General features: G+C 43.4%; 1 protein-coding gene across 1 annotated transcript; it reads right to left on the bottom strand.

Moving 5' to 3' along the window:
• Positions 1 to 7,756: 7,756 nt before the first annotated feature.
• Positions 7,757 to 22,911, bottom strand: LOC132768296 (aquaporin-6-like). Its single transcript, XM_067463921.1, has 4 exons — positions 22,255 to 22,911; positions 13,344 to 13,502; positions 10,522 to 10,602; positions 7,757 to 8,388 (listed from the first exon to the last, which is right to left on the bottom strand). The coding sequence occupies exons 1-4, from the start codon at positions 22,612 to 22,614 to the stop codon at positions 8,188 to 8,190; spliced, it is 801 nt and encodes a 266-aa protein (XP_067320022.1). The 5' UTR covers positions 22,615 to 22,911; the 3' UTR covers positions 7,757 to 8,187.
• Between the last annotated feature and the right edge of the window lie 351 nt (positions 22,912 to 23,262).

The following is a 23,262-nucleotide window of genomic DNA, read 5'->3' as shown; positions in this document are numbered from 1 at the left end:
TAAAAGAACAGAAGCAACAGCCGAATACTCGCCACTCAGAGAAGACAGGTGGAGTAGCCATGCTAAGTAAGCCCAAATTGTAAAATACATTCCTAGCACTGGGCTTCTCAGGTCTGAGGGGAAGCTGAGCGAGTGGTGCAGAGAAATGCCATCCAATTAGAGATACTCTGCCTGTAGGGTAGCTATGAGGTCGGGAGTGCCTTCCACTGAGACTGGAATGGTTTTTTTCTGAAATCACATATTCAGGGATGGGAGGGATCCCAATCCCTTTGCTCAAATTCTTTGCCTGGAGCAGTTGTATATAGCAGTGTATTCAGGTGTGGAAAAAGAGGACGGTTCCCTGTCACTGGTACACATCTAGGGGCTGTGTTGAGGAAGCAGGACCACCAGGGCCTCTGACTTTTCACAGATCAAAACCAGTAGACATGTGGCAGCAAGGCAATATTGGAGTGTGGCCAAGATGGCAAAAGTTACCCTAGAGGAAGAACACACAAGCTAAGAAAGACAGCATTAGTTTGATTTTGCCTAAGTCTATTGGGAAGGGAAATCATACTCAGCCATGAGTGATTGCCTATGATGTACAAATGACTAGGAAGGGCAAGTTCCCATCCCTTCCTTTCCTTTCAACTGAGTTAAAGTAAAGGTAAAGGTTTCCCCTGACATTAAGTCTAGTTGTGTCCACCTCTGATAGGTGGTATCCATTTCTATTTCTAAGTCAAAGAGCTGGTCTTGTCCGTAGACACCTTCAAGGTCATGTGGCTGACATGACTACATGGAGAGCCATTATTTTCCTGCCAAAGCAGTACCTATTGATCTACTCACATTTGCATGTTTTTGAACTGCTATGTCGGCAGTAGTTGGGCCTATCAACTAGAGCTCAGCCCACTCCCCAGATTCAAACCACTAACTTTTCGGTCAGCAAGTTCAGCAGTTCAGTGGTTTAATCCACTGCTCCACCAGAGGGGCAACCTAGTTAATTAAGTGCAAATTACTTTGGCACTTTGAAATCATTTTGCAGCAAAATAAATAAAATGAGGGCAAGGGAGGAAAATAGGAGAATAAGAGAAAACTGGGATATTTTTAAAAAAGCTTTAAAGGTGGGGTGGCAGAGGATTAATCAGAACAGTTGCAGCAAAATTTGGAAACTTGGATGGTAGGAGCCATGTGAACCTCTTCTCCCTCACAGGCCTTTGAAAGTCCAGTTTGTTGTTTTTTTAATTGTGTCAGAAGTGAATTGCCTGTCTGCAAGGACATTGCAGATCTTCAGTTCAGCAGTTTAGCCGACACAAGGGTTTAACCCATTGTGGCACCGTGACTCTATAAAGTCAAAGCAAATAGGTTTAGAATGGTTTACTGGTAGATTTTAAAATACAGGTGTTCATACTAACTTCCCATATGAGCAGTTTCCAAGAACAAAGCACTCAAAACAGTTTCCAGGAACAGCACTTTGGTAATGCTAACAGATCTTAATTGTACATTTAAGACCAATCCACCCCAAAGTACTTTATGTTGCAACAGGGACAGTTCACAAAAATATATTGTTCCTGGCAAACAGCCCTATCTAATGTGCGTATTGGAGCTAAGCTTGGAAGGAACAGGGAAGCTAGCAGGGTGAGGCAAATCATATCATCGTCCTTGTGAACCCAAACATTGTAGCTCTTCAACCCCGTGTGCTCTGGCTTCACTTTGCCATTGCAGATTTCTGCTTATGTTTGGGATGAAAGATGTATTATTGTAAAAGGTGGGCCAACTAGTTTAATAACAAAAGCGCATATTCACTGGAGCTGCACAAAATTAGAAACCCATCGGCATGCCACGACACCCTCTGGATGCAGAGAGAGGGCAGAGGTGCACGCCAGTCAGGCGAAAGTCCATTTCCTTAATCATTCGAAGGAAATGGCCTGTCATTTTTTGTAACATGAACTAAACTGAGAAGACAGCGGGTGAATTTGTATCCAGAGATAAACGTCTGGAGTCAGAACATGGCTGGGTCCCTGGGTCCATTCATGCTGTCAACGGGGGCAAATGAAATTTCACTTCCAAGTGAAACCTGACTCAATGGGATGCCAGCATCGTAAGAAAAGAGAAATCTATGAAGCGGGGGCGGAAGATTAGGCTGCCAAGTGAGACAGATCAAAGAATAAACGCTAGTGTTTGGTCAGTGTCAAAAGCAAAACATGCTGCCTAGATTGACATCGATTGTATGGATTTTAGGAAGGGCTATCTTTGTGTTTCAGGACTACACTGAATCATATCTAGAGGGATAATTTGCCTTTGTGGTAGAAGAAACCAATATTCTGTCATAATAAGGCCGTCCCCATTTGATCCTGGAGGTGAAAAGATTGGAAATAGCTATAAAGCCGCCTGTCTATTACAGGGAACAATGGCATCGAGGGAAGTCACAACTCTTGCAGAAAACTCACAATTCCTAATTTGGCCCCCACAATGGAAATCGTTTGCAGTGTGATTGTGTGTTGATTTGGGGGATGATAGCAGTGGCTCCTAGTTGGTGTCCGCAGGTAGGGAGATGGAGCGAAAGAGGGAGAAGCGGGGAAGGAGAGAGAGAGAGAAAATACATGCACAAAAGAGACAAACAGCAGTTAGAAAACGATGCATTTGCTTTATTGGCTTGTCTGGCCTCTTGCACATGAACTGTGGCTCCTCAAGCATTTGATTCTCAGGAAAGATCAGCGAGCACGCATCCGCTTTCAAGTGGCACGAACCAAGCTTTTACCATTCTAGAATCCTCATAGCGACTATTGAGGAAAATTTGAAGGGCGAGTAAACAAATGGATTTCACCACTAATGGCATATTTAATAAACCAGTGCCCAACTGGGATGCAAATGCTGCTGGATAAAGTGAATCAACATGTTATGAAGCAACAGACTTCAATTGACTGAAGGGAATTTAAGCACTCTTACACAAAACCCACTAATGGTCCATGAACTGCTGCAATATCCATTACTTGGACCATAGCCACCTCTGGGTATTTGGAGGGACAGGTAGATGAAACCAAAACTGAGGAAAAGCTCATTGACGGTTAGCACTTATTTTCCTGGAGCCCCATAAGAACAGGTTCTTCCAAAAACAGCTTTTGACAGTTAGGTTTTCTGGAGAACAAAAGACATACGGACACACCACCCGCAGCCACCCTGGTGATTGTAGGATCTTTACTGTAACTTGCCTATTCTCTGCTGCTTCCTTTTCTGAAATATTGTATCCTAGTGAAACAGCCACTTTTGTGATTATTAGGGAGTAAGCAGACCAGGCTGCCACGTTTATCTTCCTGGCTTTATGGAGGCTTCCTGAAACATGCCACCACTTGCCACCAGGCCTGGAATGGGTCTTCATTTGTGTGTGAAAAAACTACAACCCATTAAGGCCCAGAAGAAGGAGACCATCATACCACTTTTTTTGTCATGTCAGGAGTGACTTGAGAAACTGCAAGTCGCTTCTGGTGTGAGAGAATTGGCCATCTGCAAGGACATTGCCCAGGGGACGCCCAGATGTTGTGATGTTTTAACATCCTTGTGGGAGGCTTCTCTCATGTCCCTGCATGAGGAGCTGGAGCTGATAGAGGAAGCTCATCCGCACTTTCCCCAGATTTGAACCTGCGACCTGTCGGTCTTTAGTCCTGCCGGCACAGGGGTTTAAACCCCTGTGCCACCAGGGGCTCCTGCCTTGCTATGATATAGGACAGTGTTTCTCAATCGGGGGGGGGGGACCCCTGGGGGGGATTATGAAGAGGGTGTCGCCAAGGACCAAAAGAAAACACAGTATTTTCTGTTGGTCGTGGGAGTTCTGTGTGAGAAGTTTGGCCCAATTTTGTCATTGGTGGGGTTCACAATGATCTTTGATTGTAGGTGAACTATAAATCACAGCAACTACAACCCCCAAATGTCAAGTCTATTTTCCCCAAACTCCACCAGTGTTCACATTTGGGCATATTGAGTATTCATGCTAAGTTTGGTCCAGATCCATCATTGTTTGAGTTCACAGTGTTTTCGGGGTGTAGGTGAACGACAACTCCAAAACTCAAGGCCAATGCCCACCAAACCCTATCATAGGAGTTCTGTGTACCAAGATTGGTTCAATTCCATCATAGGTGGAGTTCAGAATGCTCTTTGATTGTAGGTTAACTATAGATCCCAGCAACTACAACTCCCAAATGACAAAATCAATCCTCCCCCAACCCCACCAATATTCACATTTTGGTGTATTGGGTATTTGTGCCAAATTGGGTCCAGTAAATGAAAATGCATCCTGCCTATTGGATATTAATTTTATGATTTATAACAGTAGAAAAATTAGAGTTATGAAGTAGCAATGAAAATTATGTTATGGTTGGGGGTCACCACAACATAAGGAACTGTATTAAAGGGTCATGGCATTAGGAAGGTTTAGAAACACTGATATGGGGTGTGTGGTTGTGATGGATTCACACTGTGCTGCATCCATGGGATCTGCTTGGTAGAAGGATTGTCTTGACTTATTGTGGCTGCATGTGACACGTTCATTGACAGTCCAACTTCAAGTCTGGTAAACTCAGAGCAGCTATGGATCCCTCGTCCAAATTAATTAGTGTGTAGTGTAGTCTCTTCCATTTCCCATTGCTTTCCACTTTATCAAGTGTTATCATCTTGCTCACTGAGTTATGCCATCTCACAATACCTCCAAGGTAGGACAGTCCCCATTTAATTATCTTGGCTAGCTATGCCTTTACTCTAATCTGTTTATTTGTGCCATGTCCCAACCGCTGAGCTGTCCTCTCCTCTCTGCTTTTGTTTCCTCTATTAAGAAACCAGGCATCCCATTGTGGATGCCACTAAGCAGGACAGGAGAGCAACAGTATCTTCCCACTTGTGTTTTCCACTTGAAAGGCACATTATGATAAATAACTACCATGACTATTGTCACTGATCACCCCTGGATCAGCAGGACCTCAATACCATAAAGGTGCTAGAGCCCATCTGATTTTAGAAGCTAAATGGCATTAGCTCTTGTTAGTTTTTGAATGGGAGACTGCCAAAAAAATCAGGCATTGTGGGGCATATTGGAACTGGCAAAACAACCCCTGTGTATACCTTGCTTATACACATCTTGGGTTCACCAGTAGTAAACAGGGTATTTGACGGTACACACGTACATTAGGGATTAGGAAGAGGGTTGGGAATAATGGGATTCCTCAGAGGTTGTTGAACTGACATCACAGCAGTACTTCTCATTGGCTTTGGTGCTGCATCTGGGTGACATATGTAGGGCTACATAATTCTGACCCTGAACTAGAAGTCTGGCATTCCAGTCTAGTACTTATATGCAATATACATGGGTGGACAAAGTGTGAACCCTGGGCTGCATGTGGCTCTCCTTGCTCAGGGCAAAATAATGGTAGTACTGGTTTGCTCCAAAATGCCCCCAAACCCACTCTGGGGGTGGCGGGGGGGGGGGGGGGCATGAAAAGCATGCAGTATTTGCAAAAACAAAAAATCAAAACAAAATATTTTTGCTCTGAAATACCTCAAAATGTCCTCCAGGGGGAAGCATAGATATTTCCACCATATTTTGCATAATTCCCCCATGTCTTATTTAAATGGGGAGCCCATTTTTCATCTTGGGCCAAAACTGGCTCAGGAAGACCACAAAATGTTGAAAAATATTCTTACCCTTAGAGAGCATTTTGGGGCAATATTTTGATTTTCTTTTGTAGGCGGAGGTACAATGGAGTGGTGCAGCTCTTCAGGATCTCCTGGAGCAGCAGTTCTCAAGTGTGCTCCGTGGAGCCCTTGGGACTCCTTGAAGCATACTGTGGGGCTCTGCATCACCTTGATATTGCCTAAGCCCTGCAATTGTAGTGGCCCCGTTACACCAGTGGCAAACTGGTAACTCAGCACTTACACAATTACACATTTATATACTTCCCCCTTCATTTGGTGTAGGCCTGCAAGTAGAGAACATCCCTGTGCACTTGGTGGCCTTTGGAGAGTCATTTCTTTTAGGTTTAATTCACCTCAGAGAGTTATTATGGGGATAAAATGGCAATGGGGGGAACCAAGGATGACAGATTACCTCCTCAAAAGAAGAGCAAAAGAGTAATCTAGCTATCCTATAAAAGGAAATGTCAGAGGGACATCATTACAGTATGTTCAGGGATAAGAACATCAGAAGAGTCCTGCTGGGTTAGACTAAAGGCCTGGATTAGACCAACCCCAGTGAGACGCTCCAAAGCCAGGCAGGAAGGCAACAGTACTCTCTAAATTATGTCCTTCAACAATTGCTCTTGAGCAACATATAGCCTCTATTATGGGAGGGAACATAGATATAATAATGACTAAAAATTCTGGATAACCATATCTCTATGAATTTATCCAACCTTTTTAAATGTTGGCAGCCATCCCCACTACTTGTGTTCATGAGTTTCACAGTTCAAATTGCCAATGTGAGAAGAGGGCATTTTTATTACTCCTGAATCTCCTATCAGTAAGTTACTGTGTGTGAGAGAATGGTCAAATGTGTAGCTGTATCGCACATTGCAGTTTTTTGAGTTTCCCCTTCACATTCTACAAGCCCCACTGGCTGTTGGTTCCCACTGAAGCAGTGGGATTTATCTATAAGGAGCCCCTGGTGGTGCAATGAGTTAAACCCTTGTGCCAGCAGGATTGCTGACTGAAAGGTCATAGATTCAAATCTGCGGAGCAGGGTGAGCTCCCATCTGTCAGCTCCAGCTTCTCATTCAGGGACATGAGAGAAATCTCCCACAGGATGGTAAAACATCCATTCATCCTCTGTGCAACGTCCCTGCAGATGGCCAATTCTCTCACACCAGAAGCGATTTGCAGTTTCTAAAGTTGTTCTTGACATGAAAAAAAATCTATAAGACTCACTTTTGCCATCAATTAAATGTTTCTCCTCCAGTTGGGAACAGTATTGGGCCACTGAGATCTATTCATACAGCCCCATGTTTCTGGGTCCCATTTCTTATTGTGATGAGGGACTTAAATGTCCTCCAAGAAGAGGTTTTGCATTAACCCTACTGCATCATGATCAAGTCATTATTCTGTGCTACTGACCTCTAGCCACCATACTGCAGAATCAAATATGTGTTCCTGCATGGCAGGGGACTGGACTAGATTGGCCTCATGATCTCTTCTAATTCTATGATCCTCGTGATTTCCCCAAAGTCTTTAGTGACACCTTACACATTTGCCAAGAATCCAGGAAGAAGTTGTCAGCAGAAGTACACTCAAATGACTTCAGGAAGGAGAAAAAAACCTGCGGCCTTCCAAAGATCATAGGATTGCTATTCTCATTGGCACTAGCCATCACTGTAGGGAAGAGATGATGGGAACTGTGTCCGAGGACATCTACAGGGCCTGGCATTCCCTATCCCTGTATCTGTCAAGGAGTGGTCTGTGGGAGTTGTTCTTCTGGGCTACAAACAAGCCACATCTGGCACAGGAATGGGCAACTAGCCCAATGGTCAAGTAATGATGGATCAAGACAGCTTGAGAAGGGCAATAGTTCCTTATCCTTGACCTATGGATTCGAAGATCTCCCTGCCTCTTGGGTAGACACAGTCCTTGCACAATCATCAAAGAGACATGCTTTGGAACTGTAATGAGGAACGTACTTCCATGGAGTGCTGGCAGTGATACCACTTTATGCAAAACAATACAAAAATCATAATCCAGAATCACACACAAACAACCCCACTTGCTTCATGATAAAATGAGGAACAAAAGCTGGTGATATATTGGGTGTGAGGTTGCAGTGGTAAATCAAAAGACAGCTTTAATCTTTAAGAGAATCAACAGATACTCACGGCTTTAAATATTTACATTTAACCTTGGCTCAGTTACGTCTCCTCTGAAAAGTGCATAAGATACCACAGATCTGTACAGTGTCTCTGAGCTCCCTTGACCTTATGGTGCCCATGTATCATCTCCCCACTATCTGGCATTCTTAGTGCGAAAAGATCCCCTTTTTTAGCAAAATTGGAACTAGGTAATAGAAATGCATCTAAGATGCAGATGCGCCACTCCAGGCTGTAGACTTCAGAAAAAAGGCACCTGGGGCCCTCCAGTGGCCAGTTGCAGAATAACCTGGTTTAGTGTGGCTGAGCTCTTCCTTCAAAATGGAAGAAAATATTTCTGTGCCTGTGTCTGCTCTCTTCTCAAGACACTAGTAGACTATAGTCTATGTACAAGGCTGAGGCTGGGTAAAGATATGGATTCTTTCGGCCGCTCGGTCTTGTTCTCCAGCTCTTCTCCATCATAGCTGCCCTTGAGAATAGCCAGTCGTTGGGACAAAGTCTTTGGGTCATGGTAAAGGACAAAGTTGTAAAGCAGTGATGCCAGGACAGCCCCAGCCAAGGGACCCACCCAGAATATCTGCAAAGAGAAAGAGAGAGTGTGTGAGACAATAATAGTTGCTGTATTTGGATGTCTGCAGGAAGCTGCATCCCATTTGCTGGAAATCAAAGCATAGAACAACAGAGTTGGAAGAGACCTCATGGGCCATCTAATCCAACCCCCTGCCATGTGGGAAAAGCACTATCAAAGCACTCCTGACAGATGGCCATCCATCCTCTGTTTAAAAGTTTCCAAGGAAGGTGCCTCCACTACACTCCAAGACAGGGAGTTCCACTGCTGAACAGCTCTCATGGTCAAGAAGTTCTTCCTAACGTTCAAGTGGAATCTCCTTTCCTGTCATTTGAACCCATTGTTCCAAGTCCTAGTATCCAGGGCAGCAAAAAACAAGCCAGCTCCCTCCTCCCTATGACTTCCCCTCACATACATCACGTCTCATATTAACCTTCGCTTCGGCAGGCTAAACATACCCAGCTCTTTAAGACACTCCTCATATGGATTCATGGTCTCCAGACCTTTGATAATTTTACTTGCCCTCTTCTGGACACATTCCAGATTGTTAATATCCCCTTTAAACTGTGGTGCCCAAAATTGGACACAATATTCCAGGTGAGGTCGAACCTTAAGCAGAATAGAGGAGCCCCATGACTTCCCTTGATCTAGATCAGTGCTTCTCAACCTGTGGGTCCCCAGAGTTTTGGCCTTCAACTCCCAGAAATCCTAACAGCTGGTAATCTGGGTGGGATTTCTGGGAGTTGTAGGCCAAAACAACTGGGGACCCACGGATTGAGAACCACTGACCTAGACACTATATTCCTTTTGATGCAGCCCAAAATCCCATTGGCTTTTTAAATCTGCTGCATCAACTTATTGTCCACTAAGACTCCAATATCTTTTTCACATGTATCTCTGTTATCGTGCCAGACATCATTCATTCTGTATCTTTGCATTTCATTTTTTTCTGCCCATGTTGATTAGACATGAGTAATACTGGTGGTGCAGCGGCTTAAACCACTAAGTTGCTGAACTTGCTAACCAAAAGGTCGGTGGTTTGAATCTGAGGAGCAAAGTGAGCTTCTTCTGTTAGCCCAGCTCCTGCCAACCTAGCAGCTGGAAAACATGCAAATGTGAGTAGATCAATAGGTACCACTTCTGCAGGAAGGTAACAACGCTCTATGCAGTCATGCCGGCCTCGTGATCTTGGAAGTGTCTATGGATAACGCCGACTCTTTGACTTAGAAATATACATGAGCACCACGCCGCAGAGTCGGACATGACTGGACTTTATGTCAAGGAGAAACCTTTACCTTTTTAATACTAGTGGTGAACAGGGAAGATTATTTAACCTGCTCTCCTATTGAAATGACTTGGGGTTAAGGTCCTTCGATGTATTTAATAATCTGGTTAACTGTAGTGAGATTTAAGTGCAGCAATCTTTCTCTTGAGACAAGACTAGCTTCTAGATCTTGGTCTTCATCTTCATATTCTACAGTCAGAGTTACCAGCCTCTGAAATTTGAATAATCTCAATTGCATCAAACTTTGACAAAGGGAAAAAGAGCTCTTGGGCTGATTATCAACACTGAAGGATGAACTGTGTGGACTGGAGAGAGCATCAGTTCTTCCATCCACCCACTTCCCTATACATCTAATGGGGCAGAGTGAGGCAGCGAGCTGTCCAGACAGGATGGGGGCAATGAAGCAATGTGGCCTGCCCTCAAATTTTGGATTTAACCAACTGTATAGGAGTCTTGCAGGCCCTGATCCCTGAAGCCTGAACATTACAGGGAGGGCTCAAACCCTCAATTATACAATTCCCAGGCTACCCAAAGTGTTCTCTAGATGAGAACAAATTTTAATCATAAGTCTTATGAGGTATGAGGTATAAGTCTTACCATACCACTGCTACCACCAGTAACAACAGTAATCATTCCTCCTATTCCTGTTCTCCTTCCTCCTCCAACATCACCACCTCCTCCTTCCTCACTGCTTCCCTCCCTCCATAGACAGGTACAGCATAAAATACCTATCAAGCAAATACATGGCACTGCTAAGTTTTGCCATCTGACAATCTTGGACAACAGCTGGGGAAAGTGTTCAATTTTTCCTATTAATTCTGAATAACAAGGAAGGAACGGAAAAAGGTGTTTCTTACCCAGTGCTGAGGAAACTTCCCAACAATTACTGCAGGGCCAAAGGATCTAGCTGGATTCATGGAGCAGCTGGTGAAATAGCGCTAGAAGAAAGAATGGGCAAAATGGTGTGAGGAGAAATATCTCTTGTTGGGCCCCAGCTTTTTCCTTGTGTCTCTCTTAGCACCCTATTTAAAACAGGGCTTTGAAGGTTTTCCCCAAAGAAGGACTTCTTATAGCTGGTTCTCATATCAAAATAAGTATACCTCCCTTAAGCACAGACACAGACCTGTGATACTGCACACTTTCCTAAAAGACACTACTTACTCATGGATGCTGGAAGGCACCAAGTGTCATTTTTGTGGCCCCTATGGTACCCTTTGTAGCCATACCAATGTTTCCCCCTTGCTTACTTGGGTCCCACATATCTTTACGCTTCTCTCAAAAGCTCACGTTCTCTGATCTGCGATGTGTGCTCTGGAAACGTTGTTTTGTGTATTGCCTGATTGCTAGGGGATTCTTGTAGGTCCCCAAAAATAAATTTTGCTAGCTTTGGCCTTGAGCAGTATGCCAAGAGATCCTTAAATCAGGGATTCTAATTCAGGAGTGGACAAACTTGAAGTTTATAGGGTCTACTTTGATTTTTACTAGCATCTCAAGATGCATGCCTAGTTGCAAAATGATGCCTTGGTTTGAGTGTGGGGCCGGCACTTGGGAGATCTGGATTTTAGTTCCCACTGCACGTAAAAACTTCCACAGTGACCTTGGGCCAACCACTGTCTCTCAGATTTATTTACCTCACAGGAAACAACAGAAAAAAGTTAAGAAATCTTAAGCACTAAGACTGGAGTTTACATATACACATCTATTTCCCCACCAAGGTTTCTTGGTTTTCAGCAGCAAAATTTAAAGGCAGGGAAAGCCCTCATCCCAACCTGCCTCTCACTACTAGCAATCCAATAGTGAGGGGCAAATCACCTACAGCCCTTCCACACAGCCCTAAATCGCAGAATATCAAGGCAGGAAATCCCACAATATCTGCATTGAACTGGGTTATCTGAGTCCACAGTCAGGTAATGTGGGATTTCCTGCCTTGATATTCTGGGATATACGGCTGTGTGGAAGGGTCCTGGGTGATTTGCCCCTCACAATTGGATTGTTAGTATTGAGAGGCAGGTTGGGATGAGGGCTTTCCTTGCTTTTATATCTATTAATTGTTTCTAAATATATGAGGACAAATGGCAACTTTTAAGCAGCAACTTTTTACATAACACTGTAATTACTACCATCCCTATTTAAACTTCCTCACTTCCTTGGAATTCAAGAGCGTCCCACTTTCCTTTGTAAACATCCCTTTGCACATTTCTGATTCAATTTCTGATTTTATAGTTGTTTGGCATCAGAATCACAACAAAGAGCACTCTATAATTAGCATTCAAGCATCACTTAAGAAGAAAGGAAGGAAGGAAAGGAAGGAACTCAGTGAGAAGTTACTGAGGGCTTTAACTTGCACTTTCTCGGCCTCTGACTCTTCAGAGCCAACTGGAGAGAGTGCAGGAAAAATGACATCTTTCAAGAAAAGCTGTTATCCTAAGTAAATCCTTTTGCATTAGTAGAAAGAGTCTATTCATGAAAGCATTTTCCTTCACTCTTAAGAGTCATAGAACCATAGAGTTGGAAGAGACCTCGTGAACCAGCCCCCTGCCAAGAAGCAGGAAAATCACATTCAAAGCACCCCTGACAGATGACCATCCAGCCTCTAGTTAAAAGCCTCCAAAGAAGGAGCCGCCACCACACTCTGGGTCAGAGAGTGTTGAACAGCTGAACAGCTCTCTCATACAGTCAGGAAGTTCTCCCTAATGTTCAGGTGGAATCTCCTTTCCTGTAGTTTGAAGCCATTGTTCTGCATCCTAGTCTCCAGGGCAGCAGAAAACAAACTTGCTTCCTCCTCTCTGTGACTTCCCCTCACATATTTATACATAGCCATCTTGTCTCGTCTAAGTCTTCTCTTCTGAAGGCTAAACATGCCCAGCTTTTTAAGCCGCTCCTCATAGGTCTTGTCTAGGTCATATTCAGCCAGGGTTAAAAGAACATAATCCTAAATGAAACTAGCTGAATGTTCTTGTTCCACTCAAAAAGCAAATGGAGTTTGGATCTTGGATGTCCAAGGCAAGCTGGGAGTGTGGACCACCTCAGACCTGTTTACACCTGAGCTTCCTTAAGTGAAGCTGGCTGGCTGCTTCAGCCCACCCACCCTCCTCCCTCCCCCCATTTGTCCATTGCAGTTTGGGAAAGTTTATATCCCAATTCAGCTTATGCTAATTAAGAAACACACAGAGGAACGAAAATAAACACACACACACCCTGTGCCTAATCGTACTCCAGTTTTATAACCTCTCACTTGGAGGCATCTCAGAGCTTTTCCACTTCTCCACAACTTACCATCCTCATTGAGCAACTGTCTCATTATATCTGTTACTCCTCCATGATGCTGCCCCCTAGTAATGCAGCTTAAAACTAATATACCTGGAGGAGAGACTATACCCCTCAGCTGTATTATCCAGAAGAACCCATTATCACAGGGAAAGAAGACTGGAAAAAACCTATTGCATTTAAACCCCTCAATGGTAGCAGGTTGACTTTCAAATCAATGGGGTGGTGAACCTGATCCAAGTTTTAGTCTGAATTTTAAATGAGTTATCTAATGCTGAGCCCTAGCCTTAAAATAGGTCCAGTATCTTGGATAGCCCCTTTAAAACTAAAACCCATAGCAGGTTCACTGTCCCACTGACCCAGAAGCCACTGGCCTCCACTACACCTGGCCCCAGTGATGTCCTCTACTTACCCCAATTACTTGCCCCAGAGCAACAGATATGCCAATGATGATAGCAGGAGTGCCGGTGCTTCGCTGACTATCAGTGGATGCAAAGTAGCAGAGAACCAACTGCAGGGTCAAAATGAGCTCAACGGCGACAGCTTGTCCAGCAGAGATGTTGCTGCTGACCTGAGTTGGAGGAGGAGACAAAGTGGTGAAAGAGGTTTAAGTTTCATCCCTCAAAATAAAAAAAAATGAACATTGGGATGTTTTCTGATCTCAGTGAGAAATCCATTGCAGACTTAGTATTTTCCACAACCAGAAGAACCAGCAGGAAGCAACCTACTACCAAGCAAAGCACATCACTTCTACTTCTTTGCATCACTGTTTCCCAAAAACAGTATGGGACATTTTTTCACCCAATCTATTCCAATTTTTTCTGTGCCAGGAGTGACTTGAGAAACTGCAAGCTGGCCTTAGCATACTTGACGGGAGAGCTAAAGAAATAAAAACAAGAGGAATTTATTGAATTAGAAGTATAGAAGGTTAAACAAGATGTGCATAAATCCTGCGGGGATCAGTGACGGTAGCCAAGGTGATGGGTAGCACTGGGGGTGGGTTGAGGGGTAACTGTACTATGGGTGGTGGGTTGCCTACGTATGTGTATGTGTTTGTGCATGTGTATGTGTATATTTCTGCAATATATATGGTTGGTGTATTATCTTTTTGAAATAAAAATGTCTTGGTTTTCAAAAAAAGAGAGAAACTGCAAGTCACTTCTGGTGTGAGAGCATTAACTGTCTGCAACAACATTGCCCAGGGGATGCCCAGATGTTTTGATGTTTTACCATCCTTGTGGGGGCTTCTCGCATGTCCCCGCATGGGGAGATGGAGCTGACAGAAGGAGCTCAACTCGCGCTCCCCAGATTCGAACCACTGACCTATTGGTCAGAAGTCCTGCCAACACAAGGATTTAATGCCCATTGCACCACCAGAGACTCCTATCTATTCCATTGATTGGGAGAGACAAAACAAAAGTATCCCAAAGGCCAAAAAACTTTGGTTTGATTATGATGCTTTGTCCCGGTTGGGTTTTTCTTGTTGTCAAAAAAAGTTAGAACAAAATTGCACAATGCAAATGGCATAAATGTGGGGCTGTTGCCCTTAAAAGGTAAGCAGAGCCAAGTCTGGTTAGCACTTGGATGGCAGACTACGAAGGAGTGTCAGCTGCTGGAGTATATTCAAAGAAAAGGGATGGCAAACCTTCTCTGAATAAATCTTGCCTATGATAGGCTCATCTTAATTCACAAAGAGATTTCTTGAAGGCACATAATAGCAGGTATCTTGCAACATGGAAGAAAACAGCACCCTTCGCCTTGGGGGGGGGGGGGGGGAAGGGTGCATAGCCCCTAAAGCTATTCACATTATTCTGGCACATGATAGAAAATGAAAACAAATGTTCCCTGGCAGTAAAATATGATAACAAATTATATGACAATTTGCACATGCAAAAATATCTGCTGTCCACATCTGTTGCATTGCGCTGCCTCATGGTAAGGCTGGTCGTGTGAAGCAACCATAAACAAATCAAGATTGTTATGAAGGATATTCAAGGAAGACTTCAAGAAATAATTCTATATTTTCAGATAAAAAGTGAGACACATGGGTCCCACATCATTGTGTAGTCAAGAGATCTAAGTAATGAATGAGGAAGAAGAAAAACAAGCTGGGAGAAGCTGCAACAGTTTGCTTTTGCCAGAGCCCTTTGAGAAGAGGAAGACACCGGGCCCTATATCCCAGAATATCAAGGCAGAACATCCCACATTATCTGAGTGTGGATTCAGATAACCTAGTTCAAAGCAGGTATTGTGGGATTTTCTGCCTTGATAATCTGGAATAAAGGGTTGTGTGGAAGAAAATAGAAAAACATCATTTCTAGATTAATTCCATACCTCCTTTCCCTTCAGTTTCTTAGTTGACTTCAATGTAAAAGAAGAACTTTGCAAAACTCTAGATCATGGATAAAATGGATGCCAGCCTGATTGTTAAGAAAACAAGCTCCCTCTTGTCTCCTTCACCCAGCAAACGCTCACATCTCCAGGAGAAAAGAATGAGAAGGTGATGCAGCTGGGCTTGATGCAGGTGGGGGAAACACTGCCCATCTTCCTCAAGTGTTTTGGACTTCAGTTCCCATCAGCAGGGATGACGGAAAAGCAAAGTTTCCCCATGCCGGGGCTAAGCAGTGCTGTGAAAATGGTCTCAGTGTGTGTGTGCATCTGGCACACCTTTAAGGCAGAGGGAAAGGCTGGGTTGATCTTCTTGCCAAGATGAAACAAAGGGCAATTCACGGCTGTAAGTGTCTGGAAGTTCAACAAAGATCAATAGTATGACTCTTTATTTGAAAGGAGGAGCTGGACGAACTTGGTTGGTGCTAGGAAATCACAGCTCAGTAAACACAGTGATGGAGGGAGACGGAGGGCCTTTCCAAACAGCCCTCTATCCCAGAATATCAAGGCAGAAAATCCCGCAATATCTACTTTGAGCTGGGTTATCTGAATCCATACTCCTATATCGTGGGATTTTCAGCCTTGATATTCTGGGATATAAGGCTGTGTGGAAGGGCCCTGGGTTATCTGAGTCCACATTGTCATATATCCCAATTCAAAGCAGATAATGTGGGGTTTTATTCAGCTGTGTGGAAAGGACCAGAGAGAGAGAAAGGGTTAAAAAAACTGCCTCTAGCATCTTTCTAAAATAAGACAAATAGGAGAAAGATGGCCTAGAGATACAGGAAAGGATTGTAGGGGATTACAGATTAGGAATAGTGCAATAGAGAGAGTACTGTCAGCCAGAGGGAAGAACTTAATAGAGTTGTAAGGAGTCATGAATGGGTTAATCTGCGATCTAATTGTGTATTAATAAGCTTCTGCTTGTTTATTCCTTTTTACAATCATGCCTGTCTGTTACTATTTCATTTTGAGAGAGGCTGGTCAGGTTTATCACAGTGAATCATTGAACAACACAGGTATTTGTCCATATTGGAATAGCTTTTCAGATTATTGAAAAGCCTCCGGTGTAAGAGATCCCAGTGGCGCAATGAGTTAAACCCTTGTGCCAGCAGGACTGAACACCGACAGGTTGGGGGTTCAAATCAGGGGAGAGCATTGATGAGCTCCCTCTGTCAGCTCCAGCTCCCCATGCGGGGACATGAGAGAAGCCTCCCACAAGGATGGTAAAACATCAAAACATCTGGGCATTTCCTGGGCAACGTCCTTGCAGACGTCCAATTCTTTCACACCAGAAGCGACTTGCAGTTTCTCAAGTCACTCCTGACATACAAAAAATTGAACAACACATGGCTTCATCCATATTGGCATCCCTTTTCAGATTGATCCTGAGGAGGATATTAAAGGGGAAATGTGAGCCCAAGCGTTTGACCTGCAGGAGAAGAGTTTTGTTGCACCTTCCCACTTAAAAATAAACACAATTGGACACAGACTTTAAAAAAAAAGTGATGGAGTTAATTCCTATGACTTAACCTGCGATATCCTTAATTCACCCAAACAAGGAGAGGCAAGCTCTCCTGCTCAAACCTTTCACTACATAGTAAAGAGGTTTTTTTAAATCCATCAAGCACTTTATTTGTAAAGCTGAGGATTTTAAAGACTGGCCGTTCACTTTTAAGCTGATTCTACCTGCTGCACCTGTTTCTCTTTAATGGCTTTGTTGGGCTTTAAAAACATTTCAATCTTATTTTATTGTATTGCTACTGATAGAGTAATTTTATCGCATTGCATTGTCTTTTATTGTTTGGGGTTTTATTGCATTGTTGCATTGCATAAGTTATATGATTTTTCAGGTTATGTTTTCCATTATTTTAAGCTACACTACGCACTGTGAGTAAGCGGCAGGCATTGCCTTCAAACAAGTACACATTTTCCCATTTGAAAAGAAATTGATTTAGTTCTTTGTGCCCATCATACACATGCAAAGAACAGCACCAGAATTTCTGCATGGAAAGGAGGTCGAGAGGAATGAAAAAAAGACAAACATCAGAAAAGGACACTACAGATGGAAATTATAGTATTCTTCAGTTGGTGGGGTGGGGTGGGGCAACATGGGCACCAGATGTACCTCATGGAATGGATACCTGGCTGAATAATAATTGGGCAGATATGCTATATACTGTAAGAGCTACTTCCAAAATATACTCCAAGAAACAGCTGATAGGGACGCCATCACAGTTCTGTGTAGGATTCCCAGATATCTGGGCCTATTCCTACATCTCAGGATGTGAATCTCTTTCTCCAGTCCTCAAGGTGAGATGGAGGAATCTCAGGTGGAGAGCACTGACTAGGGAAAATGTACATAGTTAACCTACTTGTGAGAGCTTTTTTTTTTTTTTTTGTCGTGTCAGGAGCAACTTGAGAAACTGCAAGTCGCTTCTGGAGTGAGAGAATTGGCCGTCTGCAAGGACGTTGCCCAGGGGACGCCCGGATGATTTGATGTTTTTATCATCCTTCTGGGAGGCTTCTCTCATGTCCCCGTATGAGGAGCTGGAGCTGATAGAGGGAGCTCATCCGCCTCTCCCTGGATTCGAACCTGTGACCTGTTGGTCTTCAGTCTTGCCGACACAGGGGTTTAACCCACTGCGCCACCGGGGGCTCCTTGTGAGAGCTGGTGTTTGATGTGTGTGTGGCATACTTGGGGCGGCTGTGGCTAATGCCCACATGAAACATTGCCACAATCTACCTTTTAATGTCACAAAGAGATCATCCCTAGGACACAGGTTGAGGTGCTGAAATCTCAAGGCCTGGGCCGATCCTTAATTTAGGACCCTATATCTCAGAATATCGAGGCAGAAAATTCCACATTATCTGTGTGGACTCAGATAACCCAGTTCAAAGCCGATACTGTGGGATTTTCTGCCTTGATATTCTGGGATATAGGGCTGTGTGGAAGGGCCCTAGTAAGCCTATTCCTATGAAAACTTAGCTTGGAATAAGAAATCCCAGTGATAGGGAGTACACATATTAAGTATAAACATCGAGTATACATATGTAGAGGCAATTAAACAACAGTCAAGCATGCTGCAGAAAGCATTTGGTTATTTGTAATCCTAGGTGAAGGAAGCAATCTGGTTTTCTATTTCCTAAACCAAGAAATAACACACCCTGGCTAAACGGACTGGATCATCCACAACAGGTTATAATCTCCCCAGTTTTCACATAATCCACCATGATCTCACACTTATACACAATACATTTCAGAAAAGGAAGACAGTTCACACATGCAACAAGGCCCCAGTCTTACATATTTACATCTCTCATTTCCCTCTTTCATGGGCTTCACCTAGAAAGCAATAGGTCAGTCAATTTCCCCTTTGTGAAAACAGGGCTTTGGGTGAGCAAAGAAATTGCATTACATAGAAGTAGAAAGCAAGCATTAACATCCATTTCAGTCTGGTAATTCTTTCTTTCATTTCCTGATTTTGATAAATCAGTGAAGCATGCATCTACACACTATGTTTACGTTACCTATCTACAGTGATGGAGCACCATAGTGGTGCAATGGTTTGAGTGCTGAACTAGTGTCCCTTCCACACAGCTGAATAAAATCTCACATTTTCTGCTTTGAAACTAGAAAATAAGGCAGTAACCCAGGGCCCTTCCACACAGCCCTCTATCCCAGAATATCATGGCAGAAAATCCCACAATATCTGCTTTGAACGGGGTTATCTGAGTCCACGCTCAAATGTGGAATTTTCTCCCTTGATATTCTGGGAAATAGGGCTGTGTGGAAGGGCCCTGAATCCTCACTGCCATATATTCCAGTTCAAAGCAGAAATCTGGGATTGTATTCATCTTTATGGAAGGTGCCCCTGTTCAAAGCGGAGATTGTGGGAATTTCTGCCACAATATTCTGGGATATAGGGCTGTGTAGAAGGTCCATACTAGGACTCTTGGAGGCCAGGGTTCAAATCAGCCATTAAAGCCCTCTGAGTGACCTTGGGCAAGGCACATTCTCTCAGCCTCAGAGGAGGGTGATGGCAAACCTCTCTGAACAAATAATTTCAAGAAAACTCTGTAATACTTCAGTTCATCTTAAGTCAGAAATTATTTGAAAGCATGCAACAACAATAGTAGTGACATTTCTGTTACTCTACAAGGTTTTTCTGTGCTCTTTAAAACTGATTTGAGCCTTATCACACATGCCTCCAATTGCTAAAATAAAACAGAGCAGACAAAACCAACATGTATTTGTTAAATACTTAAAACCTCTGCTGTTTCATCCCTGCTTGATAGGACACATTATAGATATTTTCATTTGTAGCTTTTCCGGTTCTGTAAGCCTGCACCATCCCTCTGTGCAAACGACTGTGATAAATATTATACCTTATATTTCAAAGTTCTTATGTAAACTAGACACTAGATTAGTTGTTTCTGAGTGCCAAGCGAGGCTTAACTGAGCCTTTACTGGCCTAGCCTGGAATCCAAACAGAAGAACTTCATTTAGAAACTTCAACCCAAAACACAACTGAGCCAAAATAATGAAGTTTGACTCCCTGTTCTGCCTATCACAGAAAATGGTCTTTGCAGCCATCTTTGCTGTCAGTGCAGCACACTACCTGAATGCTAACCAGCTTTCAGTGATCTCTTGTCAGTTCTTAAGAAGTCCTGCCACGGGATGGCAACCCACGCAGATTTAAGAGTTCTTAGTATTCTTGGAGTTCAGAATCCTAGGGCTGGAAGGGATCCCGAGGGACATTTTTAGATCATTTCCAATACCCATTTCATTATATAACAATTCAGTACACATTCATCTGTGTCCTGTCACACTATCACTCTTCTTCTGCCCCTCCCAATTGTGTGCAAAATTTTAAAACATAAGCTCTTATAGGCATTGATGTTCCTTTTTGGTCTTATTCTACAATAGTCTTCCCCAAGATAACATCATCCAAATGGGCAGAAGTACAACTCTGATTATCTCCAGCCAATAAAGAATTTCCTCACATCTTGATGGTGTTACATAAATATACAATCAAGCATATCTTGTTTTGCAACATCTTTTAGTTTGATACACTCTGAAGTAAAGGAATGCCAGTGTGCCTGTCCCATCTGTGACTGCTATAACTATCTCAAGGCAAAGGATCTGCCGTGGTATATTATTATTACACCCTCCTCTGCTCACTCCATTTCCAGCTACAGAAGGAGATGACACAAATCTAAATCTCTCCCCACCCCTACCCCTGATATCTTGCTTCAAATATAAACCAACACACTTATTAGGTGAATCTGCCACCTACTGACTGAAGCTGGTACAGCAGGTTTCAATCACAGCAACTTATTTAAAGTAATCTAAATTGATGAGTGTGCTTTTAAAATCAAATAACCACCAAGTGTGGATCTCTCAATTCCTCTAAGCAGATTCTCATGCCTCAGATGTCTGGGTTTCTAGTGCTAGAACAAAGGCACTAGCAAGCACATATAAAGACTTCATTACTAGAGGAAATACTGAGATCTCAGAAAGAAAAGCAGGACTACCATCTACACTTGTTCCAAGTTTGGAAACTCCAGTTGATTCAAAATGCAGCAGCCAAACTAGTTACAGGAACATCTAGGAGTGAGCATATTGCACCTATCTTAAAGTCACTCCACTAGTTGCCAATTAGTTTCCAGGCAAAGTATTAGGTGTTGGGTTTGACCTTTAAAGCCCTACATGGTTTGGGTCCAGGTTACCTATAGAATTGCCTTCTCCCTTACAATCCATCCCGAACATCTTCTCCAGCCTTCCAGTATCCGACTAGTGACTGTCACCCAGAGGACCTTTTCATCGGCCACCCCAAGACTGTAGAATGACCTGCCAGTAGAGCTTTAACGGCTAGATCAGCTGCTGGAATTTAAGACACAAGTGAAAACCTATCTCTTCCAGCAGGCCTACCCAGACAGTTTTAATGACGAATTTTAAACTTCCAATCTATAACTAACTTTTATTTTATGCATTTAATATGTATTTTATGGAAATACTTTTTAATATATGTATTCTATGGAGTGTTTTTAAATGATTATGTGTTTTGATTATGTGTTTTAGAAATGTTGTAACCTGTCTTGAGCCATGAGGAGAGGCAGGTAAGAAATAAAATTATTATTAATATTATTATTATTATTTTACACTTTACAGTAGTCACACTGGAGTTGCTTGTGATGTGGCACCTGCTTCTTGTGACACAGAGGTAACTGCTCTCTCTTCCTTTTACAGCCTTCCTATTCTGCCCAATAGACTTATCCTCCACTTCCCACTTCAGCCAACTACTTCCCTTTCTCAGTATCACTGTGTGCCCTCTCTTTCAGAGAACAAAGGAGACCCAAGATGAATGCATATCACACACTTTTCTTACAAGCTTCCTGCAGAAGTTGCTCCTACAAGTGATGGATAAAAGAGGCTTTCCAAATTTGGCCATCATCAGGAATGTAAACTTACACCTCCCATCCTCCTTAAACAGCATATTTGTGGCTGTGGGAAATCCAGGGAGCATCAAGTTTTGATGTTACACTACAGTCAAAGCCTTTCATAAAGGTCATTAGTGTCTTTTACTTTTACTTAATGCTACTCAGTTCTTAAAGACTAGCTCCCAAAGTTGGTTCCCTGGTTTTATTTGGACAACAACTCCAAGAATCCCTCATCATTGGTCATGCTGGCAGGGACTTCTGGGAGCTGAAATCCAACAACATCTGGGAACCCATGATTGGGAATCACTGCTCAGAGCTTGGGGAGAAAGAATTCCTAGGGATTTTAGAAGATGTAGATTAACAGATTATTTGTTTTACCCACGCTCTGGCTTCAACCTAAGATGAAAGCATATTGGAAATATGTCAGAGCAAGTTTACTGTACCACCTTTGCCAACAGTAATACAAATTCTGAGACAGAACAAGGACATACCATGTTGATGCCTAAATTTCCCCGGACGGTAGCTGGAGTGACCGCATACAGGATAGCTGCCCCAAGAATCCCTCCAGCCAGCTGGGCAACCATGTAGCAGATGGCCTTCACCAGGGAAATGCGAGAGCCCAGAAGGAAGGCCAATGTCACTGCTGGGTTGATGTAGGCCCCACTGGCATGCCAGGCAATCTGGACGGTGGTGGCAGCAACCAGGTTGAAGGTGATGGCGCTCTGCAGGATGGACGGGGGCTCCGGCCAGCTCAGCACAGAGCCCACACCGAAGAAGACGTAGATGGCGGTGACCAGAAGCTCTGTGAAGACACCCCGGTAGAAGGGTATTGAAAGCAGTTCCCTCCACATCCTTGCCAGGAGCTAAGCAGGAGCAACCTTTGTGTGTGAGTGTGTATATATGTGCCTTGCTGCCTCTGTCTTGTGGCTTCTTTGGCTGGGTGAGGGCCAAGAAAGGGAAATAGTATTTAAATTAGTAAGATTGCCACACTGGGCTGGACCAGGAAGCTTATGAGATACGGATGCAGGGGCATTTCCTACCCAACTCCTTCCGGTCATGCCTGACAGAGATGGCCATACTGGGAAAGTTGTGGACCCACAAGAAATATCAATGGGTGCTTTCCTAGGACTCACTCCTAACCCCACTGTCTTGGGGGGGGGGGGGGTTGGGGGGGGGGTAAAGTAAGAGGTCGCTTATCCAGAAAGGCTACAAAGACTGGCAAGCACACACCTTCCCTTTTCATAAGACGTTGATCTCAGAGGCTGAGATATGGGTAGGTGTGTCTTCAGAAGAAGTTCTAGTTTGAACCAGGAAGTCCCCAATTCAAACCTCATTTCCAGTCATGAGTTTGTCGAGTGAAGATGACTGCTTTTCTCCCCCACATTTCAAAATATCCTTTATTGTGAAGGACCCACTGCTACTTACTTCATTTTTTTAAAAAGGCATTTCCTTCTGTGGCTTTGGACATTTTTAGATATAGATAAACACACATACCTTTC

This window comes from Anolis sagrei, chromosome 2, assembly GCF_037176765.1.
Source record: "Anolis sagrei isolate rAnoSag1 chromosome 2, rAnoSag1.mat, whole genome shotgun sequence".
Classification (NCBI taxonomy): domain Eukaryota; kingdom Metazoa; phylum Chordata; class Lepidosauria; order Squamata; family Dactyloidae; genus Anolis; species Anolis sagrei.
This window is presented reverse-complemented; position numbering and strand designations above follow the sequence as displayed.